The 17387-nt window shown below is 41.3% G+C and overlaps 1 protein-coding gene across 2 annotated transcripts in view; it reads right to left on the bottom strand.

The window, feature by feature from the left end:
* HECW2 (HECT, C2 and WW domain containing E3 ubiquitin protein ligase 2) overlaps nt 1-17387 on the bottom strand; it is a 404230-nt gene that overhangs the window by 107404 nt on the left and 279439 nt on the right. For both annotated transcript variants that reach the window (XM_053597578.1, XM_053597579.1), the window contains 6 exons: nt 13610-13685; nt 9560-9729; nt 7142-7284; nt 4861-4961; nt 3122-4480; nt 1544-1639 (listed from right to left, as the gene is read on the bottom strand). In XM_053597578.1, coding sequence (XP_053453553.1) covers nt 1544-1639; nt 3122-4480; nt 4861-4961; nt 7142-7284; nt 9560-9729; nt 13610-13685 — 1945 coding nt within the window. The remainder of the gene's footprint in view (nt 1-1543; nt 1640-3121; nt 4481-4860; nt 4962-7141; nt 7285-9559; nt 9730-13609; nt 13686-17387) is intronic.

The following is a 17387-nucleotide window of genomic DNA, read 5'->3' on the forward strand; positions in this document are numbered from 1 at the left end:
TATCAACTTATTAACATGAACTGCCAATTGTTTAAAAAAAAATTCCTAAGATGTATTCTACCTAAGTAATGAAAATATCAGTGTTTAAAAAATATATTGAGACACCACAAATAGTGGCCATAATTTTAGCAGGAAAATACCTATCTTTATTAAATACAATCTAGAGATCAAAACATGCCCAACAAGAATTAGAGCAAGTGGATATGGCTAGAAAGATGCCATTATCGATGCACCCTCGGAATGTCATGTCTCCTGTCCAGCCGCCTGAAACGCTAATTACCATTAATCAAAACAGAGTTCTCCCAGATCTCTCTCCTGGTGTTTCTAAGTCAATTTTCCGCAGTTATACCTAAATATCTTCCAGGAATATTTTTATTTTCTTACTCTAATCTTTCTTAAAATGATACACGGTTTATTAATCTCTTGTTATATTTTTCAAAAGCTGCTTAAAATATATGTTTCCTATGAGTAATGGCCCTCAGTTAGCCAAATATAGGAGCTAGGGAGGGATCTGTGCTCAGGAGAATTTCAAAAGGATTAAGCCAATATTCCAACAAACTCCACACAGTCCTATCCAGCTCTTCCAGCACTCACAAAAACTAAACACTTGGGATTTTAGCCTTTGAGAGCAGATCCTCTCCTTTTTATGTCCCATGATTTTTAAAATGCAGAGGGTCAAGGGCATCAGCCTCGTGCCATGATCACACATAAGACATAAGCAGAAAGGATGAGCAAGAAGGTGGTAGACCTTCCAGTGCTTTCTGAAAAGCGGCATTCATGTTTACAGGCTTAACAGTTGGTCAGCAACTGTGTTGTTCTCACAGAGCAACATTCCTTAAGCAGACTCCAGAAATTTAGACTTTAAACTCTGTCCAGATTCTGGACAAAGGTATGGGGAGCACTCATACCTTTGAAAACAAGTTGTGTCATTATTTTCTCACATCCCTAATATTCAACCACGTCTCCTTTAGATACTGTTTCTTGAAAAAGAAATGAAATGAAACATCTTTCAAATCCCCAGATAACTGTCCTGTCCCAAATAAGCAGAAGACTAATATCTGAGATTAACAACACATTAATTGTCTGCATAGCCCTAAGACAAAAATCAGAACTTTGTGCTTAATGATTTACAATGATGTAAGTGAACAAAGAGGCAGGATATTACATAAATGAGGTTTTTCTAAGAGACAGTACCACTTTGTCTCTTAACTGAAAGAAAATACATGCCATAGTTCAGCATAATTTGAAAAGATTATGTTATGCACCCAATTTTCCAAAATATCTGGGTCTACTTCCATAAATACAATATTTACTCCATGGGCAGAAAAGCATTTACAGCTGGACTTTTTTTTTAATGTCATAGCGCCAGAGAGGAGTCATCAGCACTTTCCAGTGTTGATGGAAAATAGCAGTTGACACCTGCTATGTCAAGTGGCAGTCCCCAGATTTCTTCCTCTTTTCAGACTTCTGTAACGGGTCTGCCTGTCACCCTGGCCACTTCCATTAAGGTGGGAGGGGGGCCCTTTCATTAACAGGTCCTCACTTGGTGGGAGAGCCTCATCCACTCTCTGGTACCGGCTGACATCCTGGCGCACCGAAGGTAGTGATCGCAATGGCTGGTGTCCATTGGCTTGAGAACCTTGAATTAAAGACAGAAAGTTACCCAGGTATTGTTTTCCCTTTCAATGTTACGACAGCCTCTACTTAAACAAATAAATGAGAAAACAAAACAAAACCCAATATGAATCCTGAAGCTAGTCTCTTTTCTCTGTCTAGTCTCATTTCCTACACGAGGACCTAGAAATAAAAGAAGAGCATGAATAGGAGGTGAATGCTGGGAAGAGGGTTTCCTAAAGAAAAGAGCCGTGTGGCTCGGTTTCTGCAGCTCAGTGGTGAGAGCGCCAGCCACATGCACCAGGGCTGGCGGGTTCAAACCCGGCCTGGACCAGCTAAACAACAATAACAGCAGCAACAAAAAAAATAGCTGGGTGCTGTGGTGGGTGCCCGTAATCCCAGCTACTTGGGAGGCTGAGGCAAGAGAGTTGCTTAAATCCAAGAGTTTGAGGTTGCTGTGAGCTGTGTGGCCACAGCACTCTACTGAGGGTGACGCAGTGAGACTCTGTCTCAGAAAAAAAGAAAAGACCTGTGCACCCATCTCAGCCTCTCTGCCTCCCCTAGCCCGTCCCCCTCGGACCAGCAGCTCCTGCCCAGGTCAGGCCCTCATGCTTTAGAATCACACAATGGCCACAAGATAACAAAGGAAATCAAAGCCAAAAGACGAGGAAGAAGAAAAGAAGGGATAATTCAGATAGAAAAATAAATTGCAAAAGAAGAAAATCATTCCTATTTTGGAGTCCATGAAGTTACCCTTCAACTGTTTAATGTATGTATAAAAGAGAGCTGAAAGGGATCATTCTACAGAGCAACATTCAGTGTAACACAATACCATTTATGGGTCATTTTGCATCCTCAGACATTAACATATCTTATTCTTCAAGTTAGAATGTATCGCCTAACTTAGTTGACATTTCTTATGCTGTAGAAGACAAAAACATTACCTTTAATGCAAATCACATACTAATATCTGCTTTGAAGTTTTATAAAGAAGTGACTTAAAGGTGTTCTTGATAAACTCCAAGGATTACACTCATGCTGAAGCTGTCAGCCTGTTTGATTTTGTATCTACAAACCCGTATCCCACTAGAGATTCATTATTTAGGTTTGAAGACTGTCTCTGATTTCATTAATAGAAGATCCATTTAAAATAAAAAAGCGCTGAATCTGAACTCGGGAAGAGCTGGATGCCAATCACGTGTCCTTCCTCCCAGTCGCTGATGGGTTAAGTCCCTCAGTCTCCCCCGCTGAAATGGGAGGCCTGGGGGAGAGGGAGATTTTCGGGTGCCCTCACTTTCGTTGCCTGTTTTCTTCTCCTGGTCCTGTTCTCAATTTCACCTCGCTTTCCCTTCTTACTCCGTTTGCTCACTGCGGAACCCCGAGGTGAGGAATTCCAGTGATACGTGCACCCCAACCTGCAGGATCATTTGCCTTGAGGGGAAAACCACAGAGCTGCTTTCTAGCAGGTCCCCGTGAGCCCAGAGCCCCAGCGTCTCCCGGGTCCTACCTCCAGCAGCGCCCTCCTCCTGGGCAGGGGCCCCTTCACGGGCTCCTTGGGCTACCCCAGCATCACCCTCCTCTTGGTCCCGGCTCTCGGGGGCGGCGGCGGCGGCTCCCTCCAGGCTCCCCCTCCTCTGCCAGACCTCCCCCGGCTCTTCCTGGTCCGGGGCAGCGGCCGGTTCTGGCCCCGGCCCCGGCCCGTCCTCCTCCCCGCCGGGCACCTGCACCCCGGGTAAAGCTCCGGGGGTGCGCCCGGAGTCCTGTGCGCCCTCGGCGGGGCCGCTGCTGGCCGGCTCCGCCGCGCAGGCCCCATCCTCCTCCTCCTGGGAAGAGAAGGCTGGGGTCTCGGGGAACCGCGCGCTCTCCAGCGAGGAGCACCGCGTCTCCACCGACGACAGCTGCGTGGTGGCGCTGCCGTTGCAGGAGCTGTCGGCGCCCTCCAGGTCGCTCTCGCCCTCCGGCCTGGTGCTGGCTTCGCTGACACTCTCTGTCCTGGCGGGGTCACTGGGCTCCGTCTCGGAGGACACCTGGGACGGCTCGGACCCCTGGTCCAGGGACTCAGTCTCGCTGACCACTCTGCGGCTCCCTCCTGACGTGTCGGACGTCCCCGTGTCCGCCCCACTGGCAGGCCGGTCCACCTCCTGAGAGCCGCACAGCTCGGAGCTGCCCTGGTCCACCCCGGGCTGAGGCTCCGGGCCGCCTTCGCCTTCCTCCGGGGCTGGGCCTGAGGGTAAGGAGCTGTCTGCGAGCTCGGGGAGGTTTTCCGGCTTCTCCTCCAAGGAGGCTTCCTGCGCAGAGGCGTTCTGGCCCTCGGGGGGGTTCTCCTCTGGCTTCGTCTGAGATGTCAGGCTCACGTCGTCATCCCTGGACGGCCTGCTCAGCATGATCAGCCCTCCTTCCTCCTCCAGAGAAGACGGGTAACCCAGGTCTTGCTGGAACTCGTGGTCTTCCTCATCCGAGTCGATGTGAAGCATTGCGTTGAGTCTCGTGTCAGTGGGAAAACTACTCCTCAGTTTGGGAGACGCTCCCATGGACCTCTCGGAGCAGGGCCCCGCCCCTGGCCTGGAAGGGCCGTTGTGTTCAATAGCATCTAAATAATCATTGAGCGAATCCTGCCGTCCTCTGGGAAGTGAGGCCCTTGAAGAAGTAGAAGTTAATTCCTCTGTGTCTATTTCCAGAGTGGAGCTAGTCCTGAATGAATGCTTGGGGGTCCCATCGGCAGTACTCTCCTCAGAAACTGGCCCATTAGCACAAACTGGGCCGTCGTGGTGGCTTCCCGGCAGGTCCTCGTCATCAGAAGGGCTTCCTAGGTCCCCATTCACAGTACTGACTCCAAGTATTGTGCCAACAGCTTCTGGAGAAGCATCTGAATGAGAGATCAGTATTTATAAAAATGAATTAGAAATAATGACTGAACTTTTTACCTATTTCTTTGTCATCAATCAGTTTGAAGAATTCAGTTATCCCACTGAGCCCTCCTTATAGTATTGCTGACTTGCGAGATTCACCACTCACTCGCTCCTATAAGGTATGTGTGTTAGGTAGGAAATTCTGGCATAAGCCTAAGATATACTTTTTGGCAAAAAGGCTTTCCTGTCTGCTTAGAAAACGTCAGCTGGTAATCATTTGACGGCTATTTTATCTTCAGAACAGGACACAGATTCAATTCTATTCAAAAGCAAACTGACAATTGAGTAAGAGTTAACAAGTTTTTCCTACAGTGATTTATTCATACAGATGTCTCACCTTCATGAACAGAAGATGTCACTTCTACCTTAAACTGGAGGTACCCACTCACGTGGTCAGCTGGGAGCCTTCTGCCAAGGTTGTAGCTTAGCATTTGATCACTGCAAGAGGAAAAGGGTTCTTTCATCCTTATTACACTGGAGGCAGCCTTCGCTTTCTTCCTGCAGGCCACACCCCAAGTCCTGCATACATCTTTGAAAACCTTCAGACTCACAAGTAAAGAAAATAAAAGCCTCAAGGTACATTATAGTCCCATGTACTATTATTCATTCATAAAAACTAACACTTATAAACCCCAGGATAAAAGGAAATCTTGTTGCAAGGAAAATTATTACTATAATAAAAGCAGAAAATCCAGTACAGCATCTGATATTTTTTAAGGACCCTGATTTGTTCTCTCACTGCTAAGGGGGACCAGGGAAAAATCATTTTGAAGGTCATCAGGAGTTGCAAAAGACCTCACACTTTAAGTGCTTTTTGACTCAAGTGCAGAAGGGCCTGGTTCCTTAGCGTTTAGCAAACAGGAAGCTGGTTCTCAAAGGATACTCCAGACAAGGTTTATCACCTGACAACGTGGCACAGAGGGCTATACTGTGAAGAACAGGAGCTAGGAGTGAGGAGAGAAGAGCATGGGAGTACAGGAATGGCCCCCACACAGGAAGCAGCCCCAGCTAGGTGAGGGGACAGGGCCACTGAACTCTCCTTCCTCACTTGCAAAGTAAGGAGACTGGTGCTGCTGGCCCTCACGGTTGGGGAGCCTGGCCCACCACAGATTCTCAGTGTGGCTTGTGAGCAATGCTGATGGGATGGCTAGATGTGCCACTGGAGTAGGGTCATGACCCATGCCTGGAAGTGGGCTGGAGCTGACCACAGCTGGGCCTGCCCACTTTGCTCTGCCTTGGCCCCAGGCTCAGGGTGATGGCTCTGAGGAGAAACTGTCAATCTGTTTCAAGTCTGTGTCTCTTTACCAAAGTCGAATGCATTTAGCTTCTAGGTATGAAAGTGACTTTTATTGTAAATCAAATGATTTATTCTTATTAATTAAGGAAACTAATCAAAGGGATAGCACCAAATCACTCCATCTCTGCTCTCACACTGCCCTCTAATGGCTATTTCAGAAGGAAAACACAGGGCTGCTGTCTAACATTTCCACCACTGCACAGTTCAGAGCCTCTAGCCAGCTATTAATTATTAATTTTCCTAACTATCTTTTGTTCTTCCCTGTCTCCTCAGTATGACTTCTTTATTCATAACTTACAAAAAGCTTACAAAAGAAAAAAAGATATCAGTCACATTTTAAGATTCTGTCAATGAATAAATTTTAGTTGCCTAAATGAATGTATATGTTTAGAAGCTTTACTATATAATAGGTGCTTGGAGTCTAGGTTTTTTTTAAATGACTCCAAAACAAGGTGGTTTTGGTTTTTTGGTATAATAAATTTCCTGGATGGGATTAATCAGGATGAAATAGGCATCAAAACCGGACCCCAGAGGCTGGGCGCGGTGGCTCACGCCTATAACACTAGCACTTTGGGAGGCTGAGGCAGACATGTATAATTTACCATCTTTACCATTTTAAAGGGTACAAATCAGTGGTAATAAATACATGCATATCTTTTTTTTTTTTTTTAACCATCTTCTCTACCTTCCCCCACTCCTTTCCCCTTCCCCTTCCCAGCCTCTGGTAACCACCAATCTATTTTCATTCATTTTTTTTTTAGCTCCCACATATGAGAAAATGTGATATTTGTCCTTATGTGCTTGGCTTATTTCATTTAACATAATGGACACCAGTCCCATCCATGCATTGTCTTTATAACCCTGCAGTATTCTACTGTGTGTTTGCATCACATTTTCGTATCTTGGCTATTATGAGCAGAGCTGCGAGAAACATGGGAGTGCAGACATCTCTTTGATAGTATAGGTTCCCTTCCCTTTACATATACCCAGGCGTGGAATTGCTGGATCATATGCAGGTTCTTCTATTTTTACTGTTCTCCACAGTGGCTGCACCAATTTAAGATTCCCAGCACCAGTGTGTGAGGGCTCCCCTTTCTCCACATTCACCAGCATCTCTCACTGTACATCTTCTTGATATAAGCCATTGTAACGGGGTAAGGTGATACCTCATGTGGTTTTGGTTTGGGGGCGCTTTTATCTTTAAAAGGATTTTATTACCACTTCTTACCAGGAAGGAATGTCCTAGGACTACCATATATCATTTCACTTGTCTCCGTACAAACTAATCTCATCAAGATCCCTAAAGGGAAGCACTGATTACCCGATGGCTTGTCGCTCCAGCAGCCTCTGGACTGGAATGGTGAGTTTCCCCAGGAAACGCTTGATGATAGGACGGCTCTTGGCAAATTTGTCTTTAATTTCAATTTCTAAGACATCAGTAAGAAGTGCAAAAAAGGAATATTTCTGAAAACACAAATAGATACCATGTTGGTTCAAAAGAAGGACAAATATGATATTATATGATTTTCTTAGTATAGGCAATGGTAGCTCTTAAAATCTAGTGACATAGATAGTCCACACTGCTAGAAATATCTGCAGCCACCATCTTTTATTCACTCAGCTTCACTGGCATTTACAGGGATTAAAAGGCAATAGTCCAGATCTGCATGATAAAAGAAGCCCTTCCTAGGTTTAACCTTCCAGGAGCTGTTATCAAATATTAAGTTACGCACAATATCATTTTAGAACTCACTACACTGATTGCATCTTAATTCTTTGACATGTCATATCCTGTAGAATGGTTTAGAATTAACTTGTGTATTTGATTAACAATAATTTTAATTCCTACTGATGAAATTTTGAAGTTGCAAAGTGTAGTTTTAAAATACTCCTCTACTTAGCAGTTAGAGTGGGAATATGTATAGGATACTGTGGTTTCTCTGATAAACATTTTTTGAAAAACGGTATTTAAATAAAATTCTTATTTCAGTTTAAAAGGCACCTGGGGCCTCTTCTGGGACAGAAAAGAGTATGAAGTTAAGGTAGCCTTTGTTGTTTTCATTGAGGAATAACATTGGAGAAAATCAGATTGGAAGATACAAAAGTGATACAAAATGAAGAAGTTTCCTCACTTTCAAAGACTTTTACATACATTATCTTCATTTTATTTTTACAAAGGTAAAATTTCCTTTTTAAAATGAGAATCTCGGGATAAGTAAATGATGGAGCCAGGGATCTAACCTCCATCATCCTGCTACTTCCTGGACAGGATCCATGCAACTACAGGGACGTGAACAGTGCTAACCAGCTTTCCACTTACATGCCCTTAAGTTTATTTAGTTTTAACAATTAAAGTTCTCCAAGGGGTCATGCAATTTGGCATTCTGCTTAATGGACAAGTGTATGCACTTACAATAAAAAAGCTGAGTTTAAGCCCCACTTCTGTCTCTGAATAGCTAGTCACATAAACACTTTAAGCTTTAATTTCTTAATCACCAAACTAGAGAGAGGATAATCACATCCTATAAACCTCCCTTTCAGGCTTTTGCTAGTGACATGGTCATAAACTTTGTAATACAAAATGTTAGGAAAATAAAGTTATTACTTGTTCTTTATCATATCCTTTATGTGCCTGCTAGAGCTCATAGTGAGATATATTTTATGACTTCTAGATTTGAAATGTGTTAAATTAAGTGGTATGCCTTTAAGAGATATTTATCATTATGAGATCCTAAGTAGTTTTTAAAACCAGGTGTAAGAATGCAATATTCAAAATAATGATTTCTACATCTCCAAAACTTCAAGAACTGCCCAGGAGAAACATCTTGCTGTGCTGGCAAATCTCATGTAGTCATACCTTTTCTCTGGTTGCTTTTAGGTTCCCTGAAATATCTCTTTCCAATTAAACATTTCTACAAAGATTAGAAATATTTAATTATTAGAGCATATTGTTATCATTAGACACTTAGGATATGGTCTACTTAACTGTGTAACTCCTACGCCAGTAAAAGGGTTATCCAGAAACATTCTAACACTAGTATGTGAAACATGACTCAGAAAGAGCCAATGATGAGAAACAATGTCTCTTAGTGCATTCTTTGATTTTCCTCTGCTTGCTGATTTCCCCCAACAGTGTAGTAAGATGACTGTAGCTGTGAGGAACTTTAAAAAACCATCTATACAACCTGGCTTCACTCAGGGCAGCCCCTCCTCGAGTGGCCCATCTAATTAATGGAAACCTAGAAATTCATAAAATGTTTGCCAAAACCCATAGATAGAGAAATTTCTTTCATTTGTATGGAATGAATGCTAAAACAAAGTATCAAATGTTTAAATAAAAACAGGATCGGCATTACTGAATTTTCCTCTTGCCTCAGGCTCCACTATACCAGACCAAGGCAATGTTGCTGATCTTGTTCTTATTTCAAAGTTTGATATTTTGTTTATCGTGAATTTTTTGCATTACTTTTGATTATTTAAAAAATGTTGCATTTAGATATTTATTTTGATTAGTGAGTCTTTTGGTCCTTAAATTGTGCCCCTGAGGTGAGTGCCTCACTTGTCTCTCCCTAGACCTGGCTCTGAAGAGAGGAGCATAGCCCATTTTTAAGGCGCCCTCTTTCCAGCAGGACCCCTCGGCACCTCAACTATCTTGCACACCCCAAAACAGCTCAGGGAAAGAGAGAAAGTTGCTGGACTTCCTAACTCTCAGGTAGAAGACCCCTGAAAATCCCCTTACCTCTCGGTGCCAAATGGGATTGGTGGTGTTACTGATGATGGTAGACCTTCTCTCCTGCCCGTGGTGGGCACAGGTGGGAAAACTGCTCTTCTTTCCTGGCTGAATGGACATCTTGAGATAAGGGTCAGGGTTGAAGAACATCCCTTTCTTTAGCCCAACTGCCCTAAGATCTTTAAAGAAAGACAGAGAGAAGGAGGGAGGAACAAGAGATAGCAGGAAAGAAGGAGGAAAAGGAACAGAAGGAGGAAGGAAGGATCCATATATCCTGATTAGAACAAGTAGCTAAGACAATTTGTTCTTAAATAAACACATAGGAAGCTTTAAACAGAAACTATTCTGTAAAACAATAGCAAAGTTATTCATGCTGTGACTGCTTAGACAAATGAACAATGGGTTATGGCAGTAATTCCAGCAGAGGTGGGTCTCCTAACAGGCCACAAAAAAATAAAGCCAAACCTTTACCATCACCTTACACCCTTCATTTGGCTTTCTCTAGGAACCCTTTTAATTCCAACATGGACATCTTCACCACCTTTCCCTACAGTAATGTAATTTGGCAAGCAAAATTCCAATGTCTTGAGACTAATGCTTAGTAAACACTTTACTGGAAAACATGTTCCTTCATGAAAAAAAATGAATCTTCTATGTATATAATAATCTATAGAAATTAGTATGAACTCATTAATTAGAGATGAAACTTCACCACACATACCCATTCAGATACATGTGATGAAAGTAACCCAGAAATGTCTAATGACACAAAACTGACAGTAAATACTTAATATTTATTAATATGGCAGCAAATATTTAAAAGTACACTGCATGAGATGTAGTAAGATCTTTGATCAGAGAAACAGAGGGAGAAGGAAGAGGCAGGAGCTACAGGAGCTGGACAAGCACTTGAGAGAAGCTGCTATGTACCGTCAGCCTCGCAGTGCCCAATCTTGGCACTTCAGAAGCTACACAGTCATTATTAAATGCAGCATTTGCATCTTGCTGTCAATTTACTAATGCTATGTGTTTTTACTTGGTTTTATTTAGCACAAAGAAGCTTTGACAGGAAAATGCAATTCACATAATTATTTTCTTGCCTTTCTTGATTATGCTGTCTTCAAAACTCAAAGAAGAAAGATATTCTTTAGATTTTTTTGTTGTTGTTGTTTGTTTGCTTGTTTGGGATAGAGTCTCACTCTGTTGCTCTGGGTAGAGTGCAGTGGCATCATCATAGCTCATGGCAACCTCAAACCCCAGGGCTTCACACAATCCTCTTTGCCTCAGCCTCTTGAGTAGCTGGGACTACAGGTACCTGCCATGATACCCTGCTAGTTTTTCTATTTTTAGTAGAGACAGGGTCTTCCTCTTCCTCAGGCTGGTCTAGAATTCCTAAGCTCAAGGGATCCACCTGTCTTGGCTACCTAGAGTCTAGGATTATAGGTGCAGGCCACCATGCCCAGCTGATATTCTTTAGGTATTAAATCTTTTCTAAAATAAGGAATTTCTTTGTGGTAAATGAAGAGTAACATGGACAGAAATGGCTCCCATAGAATCCAAAAGAGCTAAATCATTCATAAAAAATAATCATTTGCACAAAAAGCATTCCACCAGAAGACTAAGTCACCATGATGAAAGACATCCCTGTGAGATAGCCATGAGACCAAACTTTTCCACAGTGGGGCACTACACAAATAAATCTTCATTAATACGATAAATTACCAATTATCTGCAATCTGATTATTCAGTACCCTTTATGCATTTTATTTCTGCTTTTACCTCTTTTATATATTTTCTTGTTCATAAATATCTGTATCACATCATAGGCCAAAGAAGGGCTCAGAGTCACAAAGGTTTGACATATTAAATATTCCAGTTAGAGTTAAATTATTTGCACCCCTAATTATCCATAGATAAGAGTAGACATTTATGAGCAGCGATTCTGTGGTCTTGCATTCTCTCAGGTAAATATTATTATCCCCTGTCAATATGTTACAACCAAATTAATTTCTTAGCATTAACATTATAGAACTGTTTTCACCTCCTAGCCATTTTTGAATACAACCTGCAACTGGCTAGCTGTATGGTAAGAAATAAAACAGATGTTAGGTAGCTAACCTTCATGTGAAAGGATTAGAGGTAAAATAATGGAGGAGGTGTTAAAAGCAGCAGCACTTGACTGTGTCCCAAAGCTTATCTTCTACTTTTCAGGAAAATGGCCTAGGATTTTTGACTTCTAGATGGTCGTTCTCCTGTAGTGAGTTAATAACTCCCTCTACAGAGTCAAAACAAATATGTAACTATAATGTTTAGAATGACACAGATCACTTGAAAGCATAGAGCAATAATCCTAAACTAAGACACCCCTGGCATGATCTTCCTTTAAATATTCTGAGCTAATGGGGTTGGCTAACTGTTCCCTCCCCATCACCAGGGCTTTCAGTTCCTACAGCTCCCCTCACTACTGTGAAGGTCTAAAGCACAGATGGGTAGCCAAAATATTTTGAGGAAACACTCATAAGAGGAGTAGGGCTGTAATATCACAGGCAGTGGTACTTTAGGTGCCCATCTAGAAATCTAGATATTTTTAAAACCCTGAGTGTGCCAAACAAAATATATTTATGGGCCTAATTTGAACCTTAAGTCACTAGTTTATATAACCTTTGAGCTTGACCAAAGAACCAAAGCCAAAAAGGATTTCATATTAAGCAAATTCCTGTTGGGGGGTGGTGAGGAACATGCAAAGACAAAGATCCTCCGAAGGCCGTGGACCAGCAGTGAGCTGACGTGCACGTTTAGATCATAAGTGGTGATCACACACTGGGAAATTGTCTGTGTCAAGGTCAGGTCTCCTAACTCTAACTCCCAAGAACATCCATTTTCATTCCTTTTTTTTTTTGCAGTCAAGAAAACTGATTCTAATTTAAATTTCAAAAGCACTACATCTATAGAAAAATGAAAACAGAACTTCTATGGTGACAGATACCTGTTAGACTTTATTTTGTATGTATGGCAGTACACTTGTCTGTTTTAAATGCCTATTTCAAATATTGATTTTCTCAGAGTATTCTTGACTTTGTGACTACCAATTCATTTTTTAAAATCAGTGACTTTCAAACTTGTTTGGCAGTGACCTATGTAGGAAATATGGTTTATGTTGCAACCCGGCACGTGCATACATAGTCATGCTTATTTTTGTGTATGTAAATTTTTTGTTTGTATAAATTTTCTGCTTTACCAAAAAGATTTCCCTTTGGTGATAAACTCTGATGTTATTTGATTCATTTTGTGAAATTATTGGTTTTAACTAAATCAAACTTGCAAACTACAAATGAGTCCCACCTCATAACCTGAAAATCAGTGTTGTAATTGTATGATAACACACAAAAATGTGAGTATTTTACTAACTATAAAACAAGCAAATACATTGGCTTATCCATTTTCCAACATTTGTGTATTCCTCTACAGAAAAAGAAGCATGTTTTTTAGTTTTTTTGTGTTTTTTGTGTGGTTTTTGTCCGGGGCTAGGTTTGAACCGGCGACCTCCGGCATATGGGACCGGCGCCCTGCTCCTTGAGCCACAGGCGCCACCCAGAAGCATGTTTTTTTTCCCACAAATCTTCAAATTTTTCCTTTCTGTAGCTGAGATAAGCATAAATTATTTTTAATCAAATCTCCTCAGTGAGATTAGCCTGTTATTTTGTGGGGTTTTTTAAAGGAACTACAATAGCTATATAATTTTTTTTTTTTTATTGTTGGGGATTCATTGAGGGTACAATAAGCCAGGTTACACTGATTGCAATTGTTAGGTAAAGTCCCTCTTGCAATTATGTCTTGCCCCATAATTTTTTTTTAATCACCAGAAAACTTGGCAGAAGAAATAATTTCTGACTTTATATTAATAATCTAATATTATCATAGTAAGAGATAATACTTGACTTTCCAAAAGAATAAACTGGTTCATACATCATATATCAAAGTCTGCAGAAAGAAGTGACTAATCACACCCTTGAAATTATACGCTTTCAAACTGGATGCCACATTTGAAGACGTTCTTACCTGACAATGTAAAGCTAACAAGTTTCCGAGAATGCAGATTTCCTGAAGCACCTCCTTCCATACCTTCTGCCCCCATCTGAAAAGATAAAACAGATCTTTCTAGGGAACCACATATATTTCCAAATACAATACAATTTTTGTATTAAACAAGTATTGTAGCATACATCCTTTTTTTTTTGAGACATAGTCCCACTTTGTCACCCTCTGTGGAGTACCGTGGTGTCATAGCTCACAGCAAATTCAAACTCTTGGGCTTAAGCGATTCTCTTGCCTCAGCCTCCCTGGTAGCTAGGACTAAAGGTGCCTGCCATAACGCTCAACTATTTTGTTGTTGCTGTTGTTATTGCTGCTGCTTGTTTGTTTAGCAGGCTGAGGCTGGGTTCAAACCTATCAGCCCTGGTGTACGTGGCCGGCACCCTAACCACTGAGCTATGGATGCTGAGCCAGCATATACCCTTTCATTTCCAAACCCTGGAACAGAGAAACAAACACCAATTCTCAGAAGCAAGAGAAAGGGTCATTCTTAAACTTAATCTTTACCCAAAATAAAAAATATATAAGTTTTGAAATTCCCTATGAAGATGAAGCAATTAATGTACTTTACGTCTTTTCCCCCTTGATAAGAATACAGTTGATATGAAGTACATGTACTTATATTACTATTACTATATTAATCATTCTCTTTAGTTAAAAGCCAGTCATCAAATTCTATCAGATTCATCCCTACAGACAGAATTATTCTGCTTGTCAGATACTTCTGTGTCCACGTGGGGGTCCTTGCACCCTTGTTCTACTGTGCTGCAGGTGCGTGGCACGTGCTATCCCACGTGTAATCGGCATTAGTAAGAATCTGCAGTGCTATTGTAGTGATAACTTTTTTCTAAAAGCTTTGAATAAATTATACTAAAGCCAGTAATTTATAGCCTACATAGCATATTTAGACCTTTTGTTCAATTTATGTATAATTAGTGCATAATTTCTGGTACATTAGGAAGAAAAACGTTCATGAGCCCCAGAAAAAGAAGTCCACACCCTTTAGGAGACAGAATTGAAAGAAGGTTATATTCTGAATAACTGGGAAATAGGTACCACACTTTAATTCTAAAGTTTAAATTAAACTTTTCTTACAAAGATTTGTGTGTGTGTGTGTGTGTGTGAGACCAAACTTTAGTCAGGCTTTTCTTGAGCCATCTCCTCAACTAGGCCTGACCTTGGACTTCTATCTAAGCAGAGTTTAGTTTTGGCAAAAACCCTGCTAAGTCAGTTTAGAGAGAATTCCCATCCTTAATATATGATCAGCCTCGATATCAGGTCAAATTCCTCAGCCTCTTCCATCGCCCGGTGATACCTGCTCACTCTGATCTGCCTTCAGCAAGATTCTATTCGGTCAGTTTAGCAAGAATCACCCTGATCTCTTAGTAAGTTTTCATCCACTGATCCGCCCTCAGCCCAGCTCCTTGGCTATAAATCTCCACTTTCCTTTGTTATATTCAGAATTGAGCCAGTTCACCATTGAGGACTCTCCTCCCCTATTGCCACAGTTACTGATTAAATTCTGCTTTTCTTGCTTTCACTATTGCCCAGTCTGGTTTTCTCTGACATTTTCTCCACCTTATCTTTGCAGCACTCTATTCTCTGGTGAAAATCGCATGCCACCAGGAGATTATAAACCATCGCCAACCTAAGCAAGGTTGAGAAATTTCGCTAAGATTTTCAAATATAAATTTCTACTGTCTTTGATGTAATTCCCGTGCCTCGGTCAAGGCTATTTGTGTGGCATTTAGCTGACTCCTGATCGTTCCACGTGTTGTCTACAACATGCCAGGGTGTCACCCAAGTTCCTTTATTTCCCTCCACCCAGAGAACGGACTCCTTGAAGACTGTGGAGCTGGCTCTCAACAAACACATGTGGTTTATATTATTAATCTATGATATTCCTCTGCCTCATCATTCCCAAATTAGCTGGGGCAAAAGCAGCAGTGAACTGGTCAGGTAACTGATGGCTGTGACTATCTCAGCCTGCTTTCACCACTCATGACCCTGGACTACAGTAAGAGAGTGCAAGTGGACAACTGAGACACCAACCCAGCAACCTGCCCCTAAAATGAACCACGCTGCCCGGTAAGATGTGCCACCCTCCAAAACATGCCATCTCTGCCTGCTGAGGATACGTGTGCTAAGTGAGTTGTAAATGAGACTAAAAAGATTCATAATCTACTTAACGCCTATTTAAAACATTATCAGAAATTATGAGAAACAAAAGAAAATGTGCTCTGCTTCTCATTTTTCAAAAGTAATTCACCATTTGACAAAAGGCTAACCTGCAACACACTTCTCAAAGAATTCTCAGAAAAACAGCATCCTGCACAGCAAAACTGGCAACATGCTCCTCTGAAAAAATACTGAAAAAATTCAATTTTACTATTCATTACAAAGAAACCAGGAAAGAACAGGTATTGCCATTAGATATGGGGACATTAGTGATAATAAACACATCTGCACTCAGTGTTCAGAGAGAGGTTTTTATTTATTTATTTTTTTATTATTAAATCATAGCTGTGTACATTAATGCGATCATGGGGCACCATACACTGGTTTTATAGAACATGTGACACATTTTCATCACACTGGTTAACATAGCCTTCCTGGCATTTTCTTAGTTACTGTGTTAAGACATCTACACTCTACATTTACTAAGTTTCACATATACCCGTGTAAGATGCAGCACAGGTGTAATCCCACCAATCACCCTCACTTCGCCCACTTCCCCCATCCCTCCCTTCCCTTTCCTCCTTCCCCCTATTCTTAGGTTATAACTGGGTTTATAGCTTTCATGTGAAAGCCCCAAATTAGTTTCATAGTAGGGCTGAGTACATTGGGTACTTTTTCTTCCATTCTTGAGATACTTTACTAAGAAGAATATGTTCCAGCTCCATCCATGTAAACATGAAAGAGGTAAAGTCTCCATCTTTCTTTAAGACTGCATGATATTCCATGGTGTACATATACCACAATTTATTAATCCATTTGTGGATCAATGGGCACTTGGGCTTTTTCCATGAATTACCAATTATGAATTGGGCTGCAATAAACATTCTGGTACAAATATCTTTGTTATGATGTGACTTTTGGTCTTCTGGGTATATGCCTAGTAGAGGAATTATAGGATTGAATGGCAGATCTATTTTTAGATCTCTAAGTGTTCTCCAAACATCTTTCCAAAAGGAATGTATTAATTTGCATTCCCACCAGCAGTGTAGAAATGTTCCCTTTTCTCCACATCCATGCCAACATCTCTGGTCTTGGGATTTTGTGATATGGGCTAATCTTACTGGAGTTAGACGGTATCTCAAAGTAGTTTTGATTTGCATTTCTCTGATGATTAAAGATGATGAGCATTTTTTCATATGTCTGTAGGCCGTGTGCCTGTCTTCTTCACAGAAGTTTCTCTTCAAGTCCCCTGTCCAGCCTGCAATGGGATCACTTGTTCTTTTCTTGCTTATACGTTTGAGTTCTCTGTGGATTCTGGTTATTAAACCTTTGTCAGAGACATAACCTGCAAATATCTTCTCCCACTCTGAGGGCTGTCTGCTTGCTTTACTTACTGTATTCTTGGCTGTGCAGAAGCTTTTTAGTTTGATCAGGTCCCAGTAGTGTATTTTTGAAGCTGCTTCAATTGCCCAGGGGGTCCTCCTCATAAAATACTCGCCCAGATCGATTTCTTCAAGGGTTTTCTCTGCACTTTCTTCTAGTATTTTTATAGTTTCATGCCTTAAGT

This window comes from Nycticebus coucang, chromosome 7, assembly GCF_027406575.1.
Source record: "Nycticebus coucang isolate mNycCou1 chromosome 7, mNycCou1.pri, whole genome shotgun sequence".
NCBI lineage: Eukaryota > Metazoa > Chordata > Mammalia > Primates > Lorisidae > Nycticebus > Nycticebus coucang.